Source organism: Harpegnathos saltator, unplaced genomic scaffold (assembly GCF_003227715.2).
Source record: "Harpegnathos saltator strain DR-91 unplaced genomic scaffold, Hsal_v8.6 scaffold828, whole genome shotgun sequence".
Classification (NCBI taxonomy): Eukaryota; Metazoa; Arthropoda; class Insecta; order Hymenoptera; family Formicidae; genus Harpegnathos; species Harpegnathos saltator.
Window position 1 is genome coordinate 63,639 of NW_020230680.1, and position 19,806 is coordinate 83,444.

Genomic DNA, 19,806 nt, shown 5'->3' on the forward strand with positions numbered 1-19,806 from the left:
TTGTTCAACGTTCGTTGCTGGTAAACGCTCGGAAGGCGATATCTTCGTTTGTCCTGTCACGTTTTACTCTCACACACACACACACACACACACACATACACACACACACACACACACACATACACACCACGCACGCCGCACGCATACATACACACGCGCTCGTACGCAATAGCGCGCTATTGAAAGCGAATATAGCTCCTAATTAGGTATTTTCATCCGTTAATCCATTCGGACTATCGGCCGAATCGAATAATTACGTCTGTCCTTCGCTGACGACCTTACTCGAGAGGAGATTTTCCTCCTTACGAGGAGGCGTGGCCGTGCGCGTTCGTCGACGACGAGATCATCCGCCACAGCTGGTCGATCGATGATTCTTCATTGTATATACGTTGCATCGTCGATAGGCTACTGCTTCGTTGATGAGGATTAAGCTTAACAATTAGTTTCATTGTTCCGTTCCTGCGGCGTTTGCTCGTTCCGCTCGGTGTTTCATTTCATCTCGCTTGGTCTCGTCTCTCGTACCGAGACGCCTCGCGGGTATCGTTCGTTACTATATGTATATGCAATTCGTCAAGTCGTTGTTAAGGATCCGTTCGCGTGAATCTGTGACAAGTCAAAACCCACGCATCCGGCTTGATCGACTCGCGAGATGCGCGAACGTATCTCTGCATTACGGCTGATGGGGGACTTGCTTCGTTTATGCTTCGTTGTGCTCGTGCTTGTACTTGTGCTCGTGTGCGTATATGTGTGTGTATGTATGTGTGTACATGTGAATTTATATGTGTGTACACGCGTCCACGATCTCCACGATCCAGCCTACAAGTGCGGAAACGCGACAGGAGAGTGTGGACATCGAAGACGAGACCGCTCGTCGTTGCGATGATCACCCGCCGCTTCCTGGCCGCGAGATCGACTCCGGATTACTCTGGTGACGTTGCGTTTTCGTCTGCCACGTGTCATCCGTGCGTCGCCGGTGAGGAACTCGTCCACGAGTGAGCTTAGATTAGCGTACTAGTTTATTGTCGGTTGACCAGTCTCAGCGGAGATAAATCAAGAGCAAAGTCTCTAATAATTCTCTCCCCTGGGACGAATCTGCCGACGAGCTGCATCTCCGATCGCAGCGGCTCCGGATAGAATTTGCCTCCGGAGGAGGAGAACGTCAGGAGCTGGAAGGGGGAGGTAGAGGAGAGAACGGAAGAGGTAATTGGGAGCTAATCTCCGCCAATGACACCGGAAAGATCCTTCAGCCTCAGCACGGCCTGTCCTCTCCGCGAGGACACCGGTTAAAAATATATCATTGATCTTCATATCGGTGCTGCCGATTTGTTCGCGAGGATCGCTGTGAAGATCCTCACGAGGATCTCCAAATCGGCCGTCCGAGATCGGCGAGATGACATGCGCCATTTCGAATGGTGCGTCAGTAGCGGAAGTGGAGAATACCGAAACGGACACGGAACTGTCAGTCATTGTTGTAAGTACGCGGCATCGGCGCGATCGTGATTAAACTGAGGCGTGCAGCGTGCTGGACTGCGGCGCCGACGGATACGAGCTGCTCGGTGGCGCCGAAGTTGGCTGCAGACTTAGTTGCAACTGATGCTGCTGCGCTTTCGCCCTCAGGCAGGCGATACTCTCGTTTCTTAGCTGCTCCGTGTCCTGTACGACACCTGAAAGCACGGAAATGAGTATGAACATGGTTGAAACGTTCGCCGGCAGCAAAGGACGTCTGTAACGCTTCACGGTTTCGACTTAGACATTTTCTTAGATTGTGCAAGTGGTACTTGAATGTTCTTGAACAGTGAATGGTATGATAATGGTCTCTCTTGATAATAGTCTCTTGATAACGGGGAATTTTTCAAAATTTATGAAAGAAGTTAAATTACGTAAGATTACACAAAAATAGATCAATCACAGACACATAATGTATGATAGATACAGATGAACCGCACACATATTGTATAAAAATAAATAAACCACACACACAGAGACGAATAAATCGACAGGAAACTGATCTTGGATTCTTCGGTCAACAAAAATCAACTTACTTTTAGCTACGTGTGCGCTCGAAGAATATTGTGTGTCTAAGACAAAAATCGAAAGTATTATTGGTGTCTCTTCTATTTTAGAAAACTCAACAGTGTTTCGAAAAAGGTATTGTAGACATTTTTTAATGCAGAACGACAGTTTTAAGGACTTGAATTATATCAACGTGTCATTATCTCGGCGATATCTAAATATTGCATATCTCGCTTTTAATTTCACCGTTAAAATGTTGAAAACTTTTTGCTCTTTTGTCTCCGGATTTGTTAAGAAAGAGAGAGACGAAACTAATAACATATTTCGGTATGTTATCGAATTTATTTTGCATCGCTGTCCGAACGGCTAACAATCGACGTACTATACATACAATATAGTAGAGACGAAAGGACTTACTCGTGGACGAAGAAGGTCCCATACCATCCTGACTTTCCTGTCCGCTCTCCGAGCTGGTTGGTCCTCCTTGATGATGATTGTGATGGGGGCTGTTTCCGCTTCCGTTATGGTCGTTGCCGCTGTCCTCTCCGCCGGATTTGAGATGCTCCGCCGCCTCGAGCGACTTCCGATGCATCCCTACGGGTCCACAGTCAATCAGTTCTTGATTATTTTCGAAATCTTGGTTAAAGCCGCTTGTCTTAGATGATTGAGCTGATAGAGACGGACAGAAAAAAATATTCGACATTTTTTTGGGCCGTCTTAACTCGAGTCTGTTCTTGTCGGGAGTTCTTGGCGAGGGGAGGGGTATTTTTTCTCGGATCTCGTTAGATCAGCGATAAATGCAGATTTCATTCTAACTTTGATCATTTATCGCTGAGCATTCGCTGAGACGCATCGCGCGATGGAATAAAATTGCACCGATTAGTCCCTCCAGAGTTTTTTGAATATTTGGTAAAATAATTGACGGAAGAATCTCGTAATCATGTTCAGTTCAAGCGATGGATGACATATCTTATGACATTTATAACATATTTTCTGGTGTAATATATTTCATCATTTTTGTATAACGATCCATCTGTGATATAGAGTTGTCAGTGTTGGTGCAATTTTATTCAATCTCCGACCGGTGACTAGCGATTGAGAACTATCAAATCTCAACTAATTTCCAGCTCAAGTTTAAGAGGGAGATTTGAGGACACGTGTCGTGTTCGCGCTCGAGTCGTTCTATCGTAATGACTAATTGAACGATTTTGCCGGAGGAGATTTATCCTTACCTAATAGCCATGGTGCAACGGACTCGTTCTCCTTGGCACTTCTTAAAATGGTTTCCGGAAGTGGCAGAGAATGTCGGACCATCGCCCCGTACAGACCATACTCCGCCATTATAGTACTTCTGCCCCAACACTTTTCCGTCTTGCGCCACTTTGCTCTCCGATTTTGAAACCACACCTGGAACAATGATTGACGTTCACTCAGGGAAGAGCATTCCTGTGCATCTTATATGCGACAGAAAGGAAGAAAAAAATGCGTTGATTTGACAAACGATAAAAGACGAGCTGCGATCCGGTTAACTTTCCAATTAACGTTGAAAGCGTCTCGACAAATCTTTCAAAAAGGACTAAAACATTCAACGTGCTTGATTTCGCCGATTGCAGGGAAATTCTGCCGACGAATTATTAAATCGATCGAATTATTAAATATATGGAGAATAAACGTAATAAATTTTGGAGATACTGTCATCTCGTTTCATGACCTCTCGTTTGGCAGTAAAACCAATTCTTTGGACTCCCACTAAGGGTGGAGGAGAGGAGGAGTTTAAATTCTTCGCCCATCTCAATTGAACACGATGCTCTTTTACATGTAGTATTGTATTAGGAGGTTACATTAATTCGTGCCACTGGGGACAGATGATTCTGGATGTTACTTTAGTTACTTTAGTTCATGCTGTAGCCATTAGGTTTTAGAAAGTTATACAACAAGTGCAGCTGAAGTTTACTAATTGCTTCTGATGTTCTTATAAACTGTTCTTTCGAAAAGAACGTGTAGAAAATGAATGCAACGTTTCAAAGAAGGTGATATTGAAGTTCGAGGCAAGAAACATTCAAGGCAGCCGAAAAAATTTGGCGGAAGTTATTGGATGAAAATTCGGCACAGACGTTCAAAGAATTGTCAGTAGCCCTCGGAATCGACAAATCAACCGTTTCGAAGCGGCTACATGCCCTAGAGAAGATCCACAATGAAGGAAAATGGGTATATCGTTAATTGTCAGAAAGCTCAAAGTTGAATCGCTTGAACATTTGCATTTTCTTGCTCGCTAAACATAGGAAGAAAAGCTTTTTGTGACGTATCGTGACTGGTGACGAAAAGTGGATGTATTACGAAAATCCGAAACGAAGGAAGTCGTGGGTGAACCTCGGTCAATTTTTAACATTAACACCAAAGTGAAATATTCATGGAAAGAAGATGCTACGTATTTAGTGGGATATGGAAGGCGTAGCATATCATGAGCATCTGAATCCTAGTGAAGCGATTAACACCATATTTTATCAACGGCAACTGGAGCGATTGAACGACTGAATTGATGCAAAAAAGTAGCCAGTAATAAGCGGAAAGTGATCCTCTAATATAACAACGCTGGATTGCATATGGCAAGAACGGTTAAAGAAACACTGATGGACCTGGAGTAGGAAGTTCTCCCGCACTTAGCGTATTCCCCCGATCTTGCTCCTTCCGATTTTCACCTGTTCCGCTCCATGCAACACGCCTTGAAAGATACGCACTTCGCCAACTTCGAAGAACTCTGAAAATGGGTCGATGATTGGACCGCCTCAAAAGACAGGTCTTTCTTTCGACGAGGAATCCAGCTTTCATCAGAAAGATTGCAAAAAGTAATCGAAAGCATTGGTAATTACTTTGATTGATATCTGATTGTAACATATTATGAAAATAATAAACATTCCAAGTAAAAAAACGACATGAATTAATGCAATCCCTTAATAAAAAAATATTGCCTCAGTTAGGAGACGAATTTAAACTAATTATCGGCTAAAAATTGTTTCTCAGTAATTAAACATCAGTGAGAGGTCCCTGATACATTGTCTTCAACGTAATTAATTATACCTTGCAGATAAGTGAAGAAAGTGTGGCAGTATTATAGTAACAATCATCAATGACGACCATTCAATGTGCCAATGTGAAATATTAAAAAAAAAAAATTAACGACCCGCGTGCTAAAATGGTCTCGATCGTGCGGATTACACATTCGGCCACGTCGGCGTTGTAGAATGACCTGCACACTCACGTTATTCTCCCGTAATTAGAGTAGTGGATGATCGGCTACTTTATTCAATTAGCGGCGCGACACGCGCCATGAGACGCTGTTGTGTAGTTAAGCATTACGCTCAAACGACTCAACCGCGAGCTATAACGCTGTTCCATTTTGTTCATGCCCATTAGGTTACTTGTTAGCGATCCCGGGGCGACTCGGCCTCCTACAGCGAAGACGCGTGTCGCGCTTCCTCGGAGCGGCGTTCGTGTAACGAAGCCACGTTTCCGAAGTAACAAGCCCGATTCCGTTCGGGCGTATTCCATTGCGCGTATTTGTTTACGAGCTGCTCGTCCGTGCAGTTGCCGAATAGTCGTTGGCCGTGGCCGACTCTCGCAGATGCTTGCCGCTTTCAGACACCTCGGATCGTCGCTGAGAACGACTCCGTTGTTCATTCGTTGACGAAGCCCCCCTCTTGATCGTTATCGACAATTATCACTGTGGAAACCGAGATCAAGACCTTCCCCTCGCGGCGTTATTTATTCTCGCCGGTTCCTTTCCGTTGGCAGCGCGTAAACGATCGGAGAGTGGAAGCGAGCGGAAACACCGGCGCCGCGGACGAATCTCCGAATTCGGTTTTCCGTGTTTCCCACGCTGGCCAATCGAATCCTTGTTAATCCGCATTACCTTCGCTGCCGTGCCAAGGTCCACCGGCCGGTGCAAATCTTTTTCCGTGGCGCTCCGCCTGTCTCCTTGACGATCGTTTGTTATTTACGTTTGTTATTTAAAAGGGGCCGTGAACGCGCATCAAGTCGTCCCGTCTGTTCGCTCATACGTTTCGCGCGCGCGCATGCAGAGGGTGGCCGGAGGCTAGGGCGTGGACCAATTTGTAGCAACAATGCCAAAGTCACTGGCAGAATCGGCGCGTAATTCGAGTGAATGGAAACGCGTCACCCTGTCAATTTGTGCTGCCACTCCGAAATTATCTTCCGCTTAGATTTCGTCGGACGTGCGGTTTTTCGCGCTCCGTGCGCACGCTCGCCAAGAAAGCTCGAGGACACGGCGTGTCCTCGCGATGATTAAGTCGCTCTTTAACTCGTAAAATCACGTGTTATGTAACTTTCCCCAGCCGATCGCATCGTTACTTTTTTCTTTAAAAGCGATTATATCAAGTGAGCAAAAACAGTCTGGGCTTTCTTTTGCAAAATTCAATCTTTTTTTAAAAACAAACAAAAAGATATTAATCAGCGAAATATTCTCCATTTGCGTCGATGATCTTCCGGGCAGCTTACGAATTCCTTGATGATAGAAGCTCACCGGCTTTGAGGCGACAAATCATCAATGCATTTCCATATCTCCTCAACTATCACGAAATGTGTATCAGCCAAATAATACTGCAGCGATCGAAATAAGTAGTAATTGAAAGGCGCCATGTTTGGGTTATGTCGCGTACGGAAGAAATCCGTTTCAGTCCTAGCCTAACGTTAAGATATGCTCCTGAGTTGCTTTCGCAACATGTGGTTGGGCATTGTCATGAAGCAAGATCACTTTACGACGTCCTTGGCTAGCAAATGGCCTCTTTTCCTCCAACGCATCGCTCAAATTGATCAATTGTTGTTGATAGCAGTCTGTCGTAATTGTTTCGCCGCTGTAACAACTCATAATTCAACACACCTTTCCAATCCCATCAGATGCAGAGCAAAACCTTCTTAGCGTGGATATTGGGCTTTGGCGTCGATGTCGAAGGTTGACCAGAGTCAATCCATGATTTTTTGCGCTTGGGGTTATCATAAAGTATCCAATTTTCATCGCCTGTAATGATTTTATGCAGAAAATTCTTTTTCCGGAATTTTGAAAGCAAAGTGAGTGCGGTGTTACGCTGTCAATTTTTGTTGTCTTTGGACAGTTCATGCGGAACCCATTTGCCTTTTTTTTAATTTTTCCCGTTGCATGTAAACGTACGGAAATGGCTTGTCATGTAACACCAAGCTGCTGTGCAAGCTCCTTTTCAGTTTGTGCAGAGTTTATATCTAACAATGTTTGCAGTTTGTCCGTTTCAATCTTTTGAGGGTGTCCAGCATGCAGTTCATCTTCAAGACTAAAATCTTCTTGGCGAAATTTTTGATACTACTTTTTACACTAGAATGTAGAATGAATTACAACGTTCTCATCATATCGTTCGCAGCACAAATCATTTCAATGACTTCAGCAGCATTTTTCTTCAGATGAAACGCGAAGTGGATGGAAAATCATACATGCTCTTTCTTATTGCCACCCTGAGTATTACTAATTTTTGAGATTATGTGCATCAAACGTCAAACCGTATGGCATTTTAAAAAGCCAAATGTCAACGCTTTAAAACCGCAAAAGGGCGGGAGAATAAGTAAAATAAATTGTGGTTTCGATTGTATGAAATCTAAAACCCAAAACTTTTTTGCTCACTTAATATTAACGGAAGACCCATCTTTTCTTATTATGTGCACATCGCCTCTCCTCTTTTCTTACGCAGATCCTTAAGCTATCGTTAGTTCCCGTCAAGCGACAATAAGAAGACGCGCGAAAATCACGCACCGCCCGCGTTGATATATTAGCCGCGTCGAAAACGCGTAAACGAGCGGGTCGTGCGCGAGTTCTCATCTCTTCGTCGAAACATGATAACATTGGCACCGTCTCGCTGAAAAGGTAGGGCCTGTTGTTTAATAAGTGTCTAAGAGACACCGAATACGCGTCGTGGCCTCGACGTCGTCGTTTGAACATAAGCCGGAGGAGCTACGAGATATCGGTTAAGATGCTGCCAGGGCGAGAGTAGGGAAAGAGGAAAGGAAGGAGAGAGCGGCAGGAATAGAGGGCTGAGGGAGGGCGAGAGCGCGAGAACCCGGGGATGGAGGAGCAGGATTCGATATCTCATTATCGGTCGATCGTAAATTGAAGTTACCGGTAGGGAGTAACGAGATCTCCAATTATCCTTGGGACAGTGTCACCCTGCCTCATCATGTATATATACGTCCTTATAGTACGAATCTTGAAGAAAGGAAACAAGCGACGTTGAGCGCTTCTTAACCTTCGTCTCTTTCGCCGCCGCTGCGTTCCGCGCGACGCGATTAGCAAGGTTCTCTTGATTCTTTCCGATTGTCTCTCTCCGTGATCCTCCGCTGATCGCTCTATCGTGAGATTATCCCGACGAGCGACTCAACTATGTTTATTCCTTATGATCAGTTCGCACGGATGGCAGTCAGGCTGATCGACGAGCCCACGAATTTCATCACGTGGATTCTCTCGTAGTTTCGCGAGTGTGAAGAGCAGTTCTTGCATGTGGACGAATAATTTTACCTTCTGCATCGCGTTAAGCGATAATGGCGGCGCTCTGTATCGCAGCATGGAATTCTCGCGACACTTTGTGGACCGAATATGCGATTGAAATATTTTATTGGAACTTGAAAAACAATATTCTTTAAAACATTGTTCTTTATAGGAGGGTGTTGAAGAAAATTGGCAAACGTACCGTGTTTCAGCCCTCCAAGAAGCGAGTCGACTTTTCCGGTCAACGTTCAACATTCCAGAAACTAAAGACGTCGATGTAGTATGTGAATATCGTTTCTCTTTCTGATATTTGGTAAAACGCTGCGAGATGAGAGGTTTGACGTACCTCGGTCTGATCGTGACACAACGAATCGCGAGATAAACGCCAAGATATCCGTCGTGCGACGTGCTGAAATGTCCGAAATCGACCGGGACGTCAGCCAAAAGATCACGACCCCACTTCTTCCGTCTCGCCTTTCCACAACGGACGAGTAAAAAGCTCGTGGTTAGATAGACCTTCGAGGGTCCTCGTTCGAGGTAGTACCTGACGGCGGACTCTTCAGCCTCAGTTTCAATACACGTTGCTGGCATCGAATTCGAGTGTTGCGGCAAGAAGTGAGCAGGTGAAGACTTTGTTCTTCTTGTCTTCCTTCTCGTGTCTGTATCGCTCTTTCTCTCTCCCTCTCCATCCGTCCATCCATTCATCTATCTATCTATCTATCTATCTACCTATCTATCTATCTATCTATTTCTGTCTGCCACTTGCCTTTTCCAGCTCCTCTCGAGTCATACCGATTTTACAGGCTTGAGCCAGTGTATGTATCGGTAATCCACGACAAGTTACTATAGGCTCGTCCGTCACCGCCGTCCATCTCTTCTATCACCTTCTCTTCCTCGTCGTCGTCGTCGTCGTCGTCGTCGTCGTCGTCGTTCTCGTAGAGAAATCCTCCCTGTTTGTTCGTCTGTGTTCACGCACGGCTCCTGCTAGGAATAGCTTTCCCCGTCCCTCCGCGACAACATCCCCTCGGCCTCACGCGGCACGACGTGTCCCGCCCTTCCTACTTTTCCGGCTATCTCCGTCGTGCTCTCTGCCAGCCGCTACGTTACCCTCTCTTTATTCCCATTTCCATTCTCATCCTCTTGTTTTGGTCCAATAGTCAGTCGCCGGTCTGATCGATGATACGCCAACAGCCGGTACTGCGCATGGCCGACTAAATACAAACTCGCTCCTTATTATACCGGGTGTGCCAATAAAGGTAGTATAGAATGGAGAAGGAGGAGGACAAGGACGAGAGAGGAGGTGGATAGGGTGGCGAGACGGGATCGAGAGGGAGGGAAGAGGGAAGGGGGACATCAGGGGGGAGGAGAGAGAGAGAGGGAGAGAGAGAGAGAGAGAGAGAGAGAGAGAGAGAGAGAGAGAGAGAGAGAGAGAGAGAGAGAGAGAGAGAGAGAGAGTCGGGTTCCGTCGCGGAGTTCCTCGTTCCTTCGAGCCAAGACTATCATAAAGGATCTTCTCTTCCTCCTCTCCGCCTGGAGCTGCTACCGCGGCGATGCAGCCTCGTCGCTGCAGCCTTTCCTTATACCCTCACCCCTGTCGCTGCTGTTGCTGCTGCTGCTACTACCCTAACTCCGGCGGCGTCGTTCCATCTCGCCGTGATATACCGGGAGATGCCAAGGGATAATCCGGATACCCGATTTCCAATCCCGACGCTCGCGTCGCGAAACGACACCTCCGCGCAGCACCATCGATCCTCCCTTTACGGATCTCGTCGGGGACGCTTTTCAATGCGACTTTCCGCCACCGACTCTGTGCTATGTTGCTGCCGTTTCTGCTACTACGGCTGCTGCCAACGCTTCGGGCGTTCTCGGCACGTTTCATGCATTCGTTTCGTAGATGTCTTCGATATATTGGACGTCTGCTGCCTCTCTCTCTCTCTCTCTCTCTCTCTCTCTCTCGGCTGTTCATCCTCTTCGCATGCTTTCTTTATTGGAGGACGACTGTTTGCGAACTTGAAATTCGGATTGCTCGTTGCTCGAGGCTCTCAACTTTGATAGGCTTAAACGCACGGTACATTTAAGGAGTAGCGAACTGTGGTCATTAGAGTAATTTGTGCGACAAACGCGGTCGAAAACGTTACGGCCGCGACAACGTTACGCGATCGAGGATAGATTAGCAAGAGGCCGTAGCGTTGTCGTGATTTCTCATCGAGTTAATTCAGCGAGTTAATCATCGTATCGAGATGAGACAAGAGCGTAAGTAATTACTCACCTGCCGTTAGATAAAACACGATTCCGATGATACGTTGATAGTAACAAGCACGTCAAACGAGAGAGGTTGACGCTTGCGCAATTAAAAATCCGAGGGAAAAAGAGAAAAGGGAAGAAAGAGAATAGAAGAAAAACGTTTGTGAATCCGTATATTTCAGTTGCCAATTGGATTCCTTGTTCAAAAATGCTTAAAGTCGCATCTCGCTTGTTGGGTGAAAAATCATTATCTTCGCGTGTGGAGTGCGTGACGAATGAGAAATGAGGTCTTAAATAATACATACGTGCGGCGTGCGCGTAGGTACTAATAGAATGATAATGGCGATGCCAGTGAAATCTCATTATTTGTGGTAACGTGATATTATGCGCGGGAAAGATGACTCCGATGTGGCTGATGCATAAGCGTAGCATATCAGGATATAATGAAATACCTAAATAATTTACGGCCGTATAATTCTCTCGTGTTATTATATTAGCGCCGGCGTTATCGAACTGTGCGCGAATGATGTATAAACGGCCGTTATGTAGTCCCGCGCAAAATTACCACCGATTTCCGGCGCATTGTAACATCAAATGGAAGGAATTTCTCTCAGCGCCGGTGAAATCGGCGCGAGTAACGTCGTCAGCGGCGTCAGTCGACGCGATTGAGGCGAATTAAATGCAGAACGGCTCAATTCGATGAGCATGAATTTGAAAATAAATTTTGAAGTAATAAAAGAATCGCATATATAGAGTGGCGCGAGAACGAGTCCTCGAGAAGATCGATTTTAAATTCCGATACGCATCATCGTCGAATTTGTCTCGACAGTGATCGTTGAAGATTATCGACAAAAAGTACTACTGCGTTAAAAAGACAAAAGAGATCGCGATGTTTTACGCGTCGTCTTTTCATCGCCTTGACTGAGCAAACTCGGCATAAACGATATCCACGTTTTTATAAATTTATTCCAATAATATTCCGTTAGAATCCATAAAGAAACGTAAACAAATGTTAAACTGTTGCCTATCCATCTTAATCCGATCGCCAAACGGTTCTCACAGTAGCTTCTTTGCTACTTCTCGTTTATCACCGACTGTCAAAGTAAACATTTCGATTTTTACAAGAAACTCCAGAACTACCAGAAAACTGCGTTTGTTCTCGCGAATTCTCAATAGATGGGACTCTAATCTTGGGAACCGGGAATTAAGAAAACTCCTTGACAGTGCGCGCGCAATTCGGATTCCCACAATCCCCAGATCGCAGATCCGTAAGCCAATTAATCCCGGCAAATAAGTGAGACTATGATGAATGAGAGGGTGCGAGTACAGCGTTATTCTCTCCCTCTCCCCCCTAGAGATGCAAGTCTTATTTGCCGCATAATGCGCGCGCGAGGACCTGAAGGCCAGGCGGGTCCCCCTTCACCCCCTTCGGCTATCGGCTGGTAAATAGTCAAGTCGGACGGGGCCCCATGCTGCGATGTGGCACGCGTCGGGACATCATTACGTGAGACACTTGCCGAGCCGAGGGTGGCCCGTGCGTGAAGGGGATGTTCTCGTTGGCCATCGGGAGCGCGGCGTCGATAAGCAGGAAATAATTCAGACGAACGAGCGTATTAACAAGTGAACTCGGCCCCGATCGCGCTCCGGGTAATGAACCGCGATAAATTAATGGCGTCTCGATCCGCCGCACTCGCCGCTGCGCGGAGTTGTCAAAGGGAAGAATCGGAGGTGGTTGGGCGCGCGGGGGTGATCGGACGATGAGGGTGAAGGAAAGGCAGGAAGACTGTTGCGAACGGAGTTTGCCTAATTCTTTGCGTAATTCTCGACCGAATGCAAACCTGCTTACGGTGTTACACGGTGCTCGCGTTGCATCGGACCCCTGCAAGGAGCTGGGAAGCAGCATCGTTTTTGCGATCAGGATCACAAGATTCGTAGTTGATTAAAATCGATGTTATGTTCGATCGATTCTTGAGTCCGCGAAAGAGAACAGCTGGGTGGTTTGAAATATACGGCAGAAGAGAGAGAGAGAGAGAGAGAGAAGGGGAGAGAGAAATTCCACGCGGGGAGACGCAAGAACACGCGTCCAGTCCGAACAATACACACAAAGAGACATTGTACACAGCAAGAACGAGGGGGTTGAAAGGAGATTCTCTTGTTTAAAATGGAACGTCACAAATGGTAGATGGTAGGTCACTGTGTGAAGAGTGAGTTCTAGTGAGAGCGGCAAGAAGAACCTTCGCGTTTAATTCAAGCGGCTTCATAAAGCTGTCCGTGGCAGGCTCTGCGAGCTAAAACGTGCGAAACATCAAGAATCGATGGACGAAAATCGTCGAGTTTCATCCCGGAATACAGGCTACGCTTGGCTTATCTCCAGAGCTGGCCGGTGATAACCGAGGTGATTCCTCGTCGCCGTGCGAGGCGCTTTCGCCTAATTAACGTTACGCTCTCGCGCGATACATCTTCTCATTATTGAGTTCCCTTTTTAGCCGGCCGCCACCGGGCGCCGGCGTGCCTCCGCCGTTTCTCCCTCGTGTTCCCGATTTTCACCACGCAGACTCGGTTTCAATAGCATTTCATCGGCGGCGTGGGCGTGGCGGAACTTCGGCCCATGTTTCTAACTTAATTCGGTTAGGCGAGATTTATATCCGCTACCGGCAGTATTCCCTTGTTCAAAGTCGTCGTTGTCGTCGTCGTCGTCGTCGTCGTCGTCGTCGTCGTCGTCGTCGTCGTCGTCGTCGTCAACGTGTCCCTCCTCCTCTTGCTCGTTCCTAAACCCCGGGCGTACCCATATCCGCCCCCAATCCGCGCCGATTCCGACCGCGAAGCGGGGCTTTATTAGAATTTATAAGCGGTCCCGCTGACAGTAAGCGCAACGCCCAAATTGCTGGATATATTCCGCGATTCGCGTACCCGATTTTCCCCGGATGCTCTTATTTATCAGCGTCAACCCCGACGCGCCACGCCGGCCAGCCTCGACCGAGAGGGACACTGCGCGATGTGCATTATTGGTCAATTTTTGGGGTGGAACGCGCCCATCCGGAAATCATCGCTTTGTTTGCCGGCGGTTTTACGACCGCGACGCGAGTCTCCGTCCCGAAAATCGTCAAGGAGAATCCCTCGCGCATATTTCACGAGGATGATTTTGTCCGTGGGACTGTTGTCGCGCTCGTAACCAATTCGCTCGTGGATATTAATTCACAATGTGTGTGAGCGTGCTAAAACAATCGAACGCACAATGTGCGAAGAAGAAACCTGTGCAGCGTCTACAGTCGAGTAATTGATGTATCACGTCGTCTGTCATCCTGAGCAAAAAATTATTAGGGTCATCCGTATGAAGCATAAGGCCCTGATAAAGCTGAAAGTAAGATGCCCTAAAAAGAGATGCCTCATCATTACCATATCAAGCTCCGAAATTGATCTTTTAGGGGCACTTTAGATTTTACAAAATAAGGCTGGATATGCAAAGCTTTAATTTGGAAAATGTGGGTCTTAGAAAGATCTTTTAAGAATGCTTTAGATATACAAAATCAAATTTTTTATAGAAAATTAATAAGATCTGAAGCGTGTAATAAAATTGTCATAATTTAGTTTTAGTAGGTATGCTCTATCTGGTTCTTTTAAAGATTTTTTAATTATACCGCAATTAAAAACAAATTTTATTAGTTTTATTAGTTACCATATTCGTTAGTCTCTTCCAAAGATTTTTCTAATATTGTCTTCATTTTAAAATGCAGCAAATTTTAATAAAAACAGTAGCAGGATTTTTATGTAAAAAATGCTATATTTTATTGTAAAGTATGCTGTATTTTTAAAATAAAAAATTCTTGTTGTATACTAACAAGGTCATAAAGAAATAAAAAAATTACAGTCTAAATTTCTTGGAATGTAAAGAAGGAATATTTTTACTGAAGCAATAATAAAAATATTTCCTTATAAGACCCTATTAATATTGCCTTATTAAGGTTGATATTACCTTATAAAGCCCTCAGTATTGGAATAGTTTAACAGGCCCTTATAAGGACCTGTTAAACTATTTGTTATACATCTTATGGAATCCTTGTCTTTCTATCCTTACTAGGACCCGATTAATGTTAGGGAAAAATAATCAAGCCTTTACCAGAGCTCTATTAATTTTTCTACTCGGGATGTCGGCCATTGACGAGTGACCGAGATGTTTTATTAATAATGCGGCGTATCTCATCAATTTACCTGTGTATGGAACTTGAAGACTGAGTGTAAAAGAGTTGAGCATAAAGAAAAATGTCGACAAATACATGTGTCGCAAATTCCATTGATTTGACGCATTCTTGGTGAAATATATACTACTGTGATCAAAAAATAAGGTGAATTTGTTTATAAAATGAAAAATCTTTATTTATTCTTCCAAATCAATTTCATCGCCTTCAAAGTATTCCCCGTCCGACACAATGCACTTATGCCAACGTTTTTTCCAATCCTCGAAACAGTCAGAGAAGTCTTTTTCCGAGACGGCCTTCAATACTTTCTTCGATTCGGCTTTTAGCTTCTCAATCGAGTCGAAACGGTGTCCCCGGAGCGGTCTTTTGAGTTTGTTGAACAGCCAGAAGTCGCACGGTGCTAAATCAGGCGAATACGGTGGTTGTGGAACGATATGGGTCGAATTTTTGGCGAAATGTCCTCGAAGAACCAATGCAGTGTGTGACGGTGCATTATCGTGGTGCAAAAACCAAGAATTGTCTGGCCATAATTCTGGCCTCTTGAAGCGAATAGCTTCATGCAAACGACGCATAACACTCAAATAATATTCCAACAGCAAATCTTTGATTTCCTTGACGTGGCTTTCATCGGTAGATGTTGATGGTCGTCCGGGGCGCTATTCGTCTTGAATTCGTTCTCGGCCTTCTTTGAAGTCTTTGTACCACTTGTAAACATTTTTTTGCGACACAGCCTTATCACCAAAGGCCTTCTACAACATCCTCAACGTTTCCGCGGCAGAATATTCATTCCGCAAACAAAATTTAATGCAAATTTTTTGCTCAACAAAATTAGACATAGTAAAAATCGAAAAACTCATTTTTGTATGTTTACAAAAACACGTATAGCTCTGCAGCAATTGAATATATTGACATGAAACTCTGCATAGATGTAAAAGACAGTGCTACCAACCCACAAAAAAATAATTTCATGATTTTATAGTATCCGCGAAGTTTAAATGAAAAATTCACCTTATTTTTTGATCGCAGTAGTATATATATATATATATATATATATATATATTCTCTTTCTCTTTCTCGTCTTACGTGCGTTATGAATAAATTTTCTTCCTAGAGACGAGGAAAATTAGCGACGAGAATTCGGCCGGGGAGAAATGAGCGGCACGCACTTAATGGTCGGTCGGACAACGTGAGAGACTGCACCCCCGTGCGCTCTCTCGCTCTCCCGTACGAAATTTCTCGTTCGTGGTATAAATATGCGGGAACGAGAGCGCGACGTCTCCCGTTGCTCCGGGATTGCCGGGCGAACCCCCTTCTCCCGCGCGAGTCGTCTGTTAATATAAATAATAGATGATCGCGTTGGGGGATGAGGGGAGACGATGCCACTTGTCGCCGTGGCGTTAAACACGCGAGAAGTCGAAAGGGCGCTCTCCGTGAAGATCATTTAATCATTTCGACGAGCGAGCGATAGAAAATTCATGAGCCCGCCGACGTCAACGGCAACGGCCGCAAACCCTATTAACCGAGGGACCGTCATGCCGCGCGTATTGGACGCACGCGCGCGCGCGCGCGCGAGGGTGGCTGACGCCCTTCGGCTCGGCGCGCGAACGGCGATATTGCCGCAGTCGGCGACATACAGGCACGAATTATGACGGGCTCTCGTCGTGGGAATGCCAGCGCGCTGAATCACTGGGATCCTCTAATTCGCTTTTAATTCGATTCGCCGACGCGCTCGCGACATCTCGCCTACACGGCGTTCTCGTCGTAAAGCCCCGATCCACTTTTCTACCGGCGAGCGGGATCTCGCAATTAAACCGCTCTGACGCAATTCGGGGGCGTCGTCGGGAGGAGGGAGGGGCGCCTCCTCCCTGCTCACGCGGTGTGTGTAATCTTCTTGCCGAGTGACTTTGTAGGTATTGACTTGGTCGGATCTCCATTCCACCGTGAGCTGTCACGGCCGGTGTGCGCGTGCGTGTGTATCGCGTGAAGGGGTTCGATTGATATTTTCAATCCGACGTATCTTGAGACATGTGCAAATTGGGTGATAGATCTCAGTTCCCCTTGCGACTGTCGGACTCGGAAAAAATTGTCGCTCCTCTCTTCGATTGAGCTTTGGAGGGGCGCGGATCGTGCACGCGTTGAGCGCACGGCGAATACAAACAAAGTATCCTCGCACGATGGAGATATGTGCGCGTGTTTTTTCAAACATTTACACATCGCTCAATATGCTAAATTTGCAAAGCAACAGACTCATTTTTCCAGACTCATGCGCGCATGACGCTCTTTTTTATCGTTTGAAGTGACGTTGTAGAGAGAATAAATCGGAGTGTCGTCGGGCGCGATAAATTTTATTACATACGTCGTGGCGATTGTTACGCGTAATTTTGTCGCATACAGCAGAATTTGCGCTTTTCTAATTAAGCAGAATTCTTCGTTATCGCAAATTTGTGTCCGTCGTATGCGCCACAATGATAATGACGCAATGCATCATTCGCTGAGTAACCGAATGTCTCGAATCGCCAGGGTTTTAAACAATTGCAAACGCACACAACATCTTTGTGTACTCCTTGTAGAGAAAAAATTGCATGTCGCACTCTTGTGACGCGGAAGCAAGAAGCGAGCGCAGATCGCGTCGCGGACACAGGTACCGTGCAAAATGCCCGAGTAAAAAAAGAAGGGAAAACGGCGAGACGAGAAACGCGAGGGTGAGGAAACTTGCGCAAAAAGCATACGAGTAGAGAACTGAAAAGGACGAGAACAGAAAGAGAGAGAATCGCAGTGTATTTGCGAGATACTGGCCGTTCGCGCCACAAAGATCTCCGCGCGGGGTGACACGTTCAGGCTGGAGAACGAGCGAACGAGCAAGCGAGAGAGAGAGAGAGAGAGAGAGAGAGAGAGAGAGAGAGAGAGAGAGAGAGAATGAGAGAGAGGGAGGGAGAGGGAGAAAGCCTTTTCGTTGGATTTTAGACGTAATCAATTTAGGAGCCGCATCCCCACGCACGCGCGTGTGCGTTATCGTGCGTGAGGATCATCCGAGGACTCCACGCTCTCGAGTATTTAATGCATTCGTAGCTTTGTCACCCCTCGGCATCGTGCGCGCCCACACGTATGCGCACGTACGCACGCACGCACTCACGCACGCGAACGTACCAGCCATGCGTCTGTTGCGGGCATCCAAAAGACAAAATCAATAATCGGTCAGCAGCGCCCGAAACTTTTCCCCTCCCCAGAGGTCGTTATGCGTGGACACGTGGTCTCGTTTTCGCACCACATGAAACGCGCATCGAGGACTTTTGGCAATCGGCGATCACTTTGGCCTCGAATTTTTGTCCAACTTGTTAGCGGAAACAGGGGGATTAATTTTGGGGGATGACGTGTGATAAAGATCCTTCCCCCACGCGATCGACGCATCTCTATCGCTATCGGTTTTTATGGACGTTTCGTGGATGTAAAATCACGATGTTAATCTCGACATGATGAAATTGCCGTCATGAATTGCAACGTCATGCGATCTTTTATCAGAACTCCGAGTTTTGTCGCCTGTGTCAGGGGCGCGAGCACGATTTTCTCTCTCACATTCCTTTCCACTGTTCGAGTCTCATTAGTAATCGCGAATGTGTTCGATATTCTTTTGTTTCTTCAATGTTTTAACAGTCACGATATGCAGATATCACAGATATGCAGATCAGAAATTGCTAATACGAGCAGCAACGAGGCGCAGTGATGAACGGCTCCAACGAGTTCGAGATAGCGGCCATGCTGCGCGCGATCATCAAGCCATCACATTCAACCCCGAAGATTTTCATAATCCCTTAACAACGGCCCGACGTGAAAATATTTATTTTAGTCGACCGGGAATAGCCAATTTTGGGTCTCGGCGCTATTTACTCAGCGTTAGGCGTCCCGCCTTTGTAGATGTTGACGTCTTCTCCAGATACTCTCGGCTCTCGAGTCCTTGCGAGGTCCTTAGCTAGAACATCCACCTGTCACCCGCGCGTTCGCGCCGCTTTTCGAGAAACACTCCCGACACTTTTTCGTTCCCACTCGTGTGTTGAGATGACTGATTGCTTGCGACTATCTATGACAATCCATGATAACATCACGATCAACCACGATAAAGATTATACGACATGCACCAGCTGACAAGCTCGATCGCGCAAACCTCAAGACTTTATTCGAAAACGAAAGGTAAAATTGTGAAAGCCATATTTGGCAGAAAGAAGAAGAAGAAGGGGAAAAGAAGACGGCACTAAATAGTAACCGCCGAAGAATCGGCGTCTTTTCCTCACGGATGTCGCGGGATATCGATGATGGAGAGAAGAACGACGGAAGCGGAGTCGGGAATTACCATAAATTCCCTGTGCGAATGGTAATAACTTGGCATAATTCACCACGACTTACGACGGCGGGTGCCTACTAAACATAAACACGAGTAGCAAGTCGTCCCGTCCGCCCGCTGAAAATTCGCGGGTCATTTGAGCCGTTTCCGCGCCATTACCCTTTCTTAGCGCGGCTCCGCGAGGTTCTCCGTAAGGATCAGGACAAACCGGAGGATCATAGGATATAGTAGGAAGAGATCCGAGGAGGTAGAGAGAAGACGACGATGAGGGAGAGGAGGACGACCGAAAGAGAGAGAGAGAGAGAGACTCGGGCGTAGCAGAGCGGACAAGATTCGATTCCTTGTTACGTCTTGCACGATGAGTTTTCTTCTCTTCTCTTTCTCTCTCTCTCTCTCTTTGTCTCTCTTTCTCTCTCTCTCCTTCTCTCGCTTCTCTAATGCCCTGAATGTCGACGATATTAGAAGAACCGCTCATTTGATGCAACCGACGCACC

General features: G+C 46.3%; 1 protein-coding gene across 6 annotated transcripts in view; it reads right to left on the reverse strand.

The window, feature by feature from the left end:
* Positions 1 to 112: 112 nt before the first annotated feature.
* The window catches only part of LOC105186197 (visual system homeobox 1), a 69,701-nt gene continuing 50,007 nt past the window's right edge, over positions 113 to 19,806 (reverse strand). For 2 of the 6 annotated variants that reach the window (XM_025307019.1, XM_025307018.1), the window contains exons 5-8: positions 3,246 to 3,420; positions 2,431 to 2,607; positions 2,043 to 2,078; positions 113 to 1,664 (exon numbers count right to left, since the gene is read on the reverse strand). In XM_025307019.1, the coding sequence (XP_025162804.1) occupies positions 1,501 to 1,664; positions 2,043 to 2,078; positions 2,431 to 2,607; positions 3,246 to 3,420 (552 nt within the window). In that variant the 3' untranslated portion in view covers positions 113 to 1,500. Of the gene's footprint in view, positions 1,665 to 2,042; positions 2,079 to 2,430; positions 2,683 to 3,245; positions 3,421 to 19,806 lie in introns of all 6 variants that reach the window. The other 4 variants (XM_025307016.1, XM_025307015.1, XM_019842817.2 and 1 more) reach the window with 2 other exon arrangements.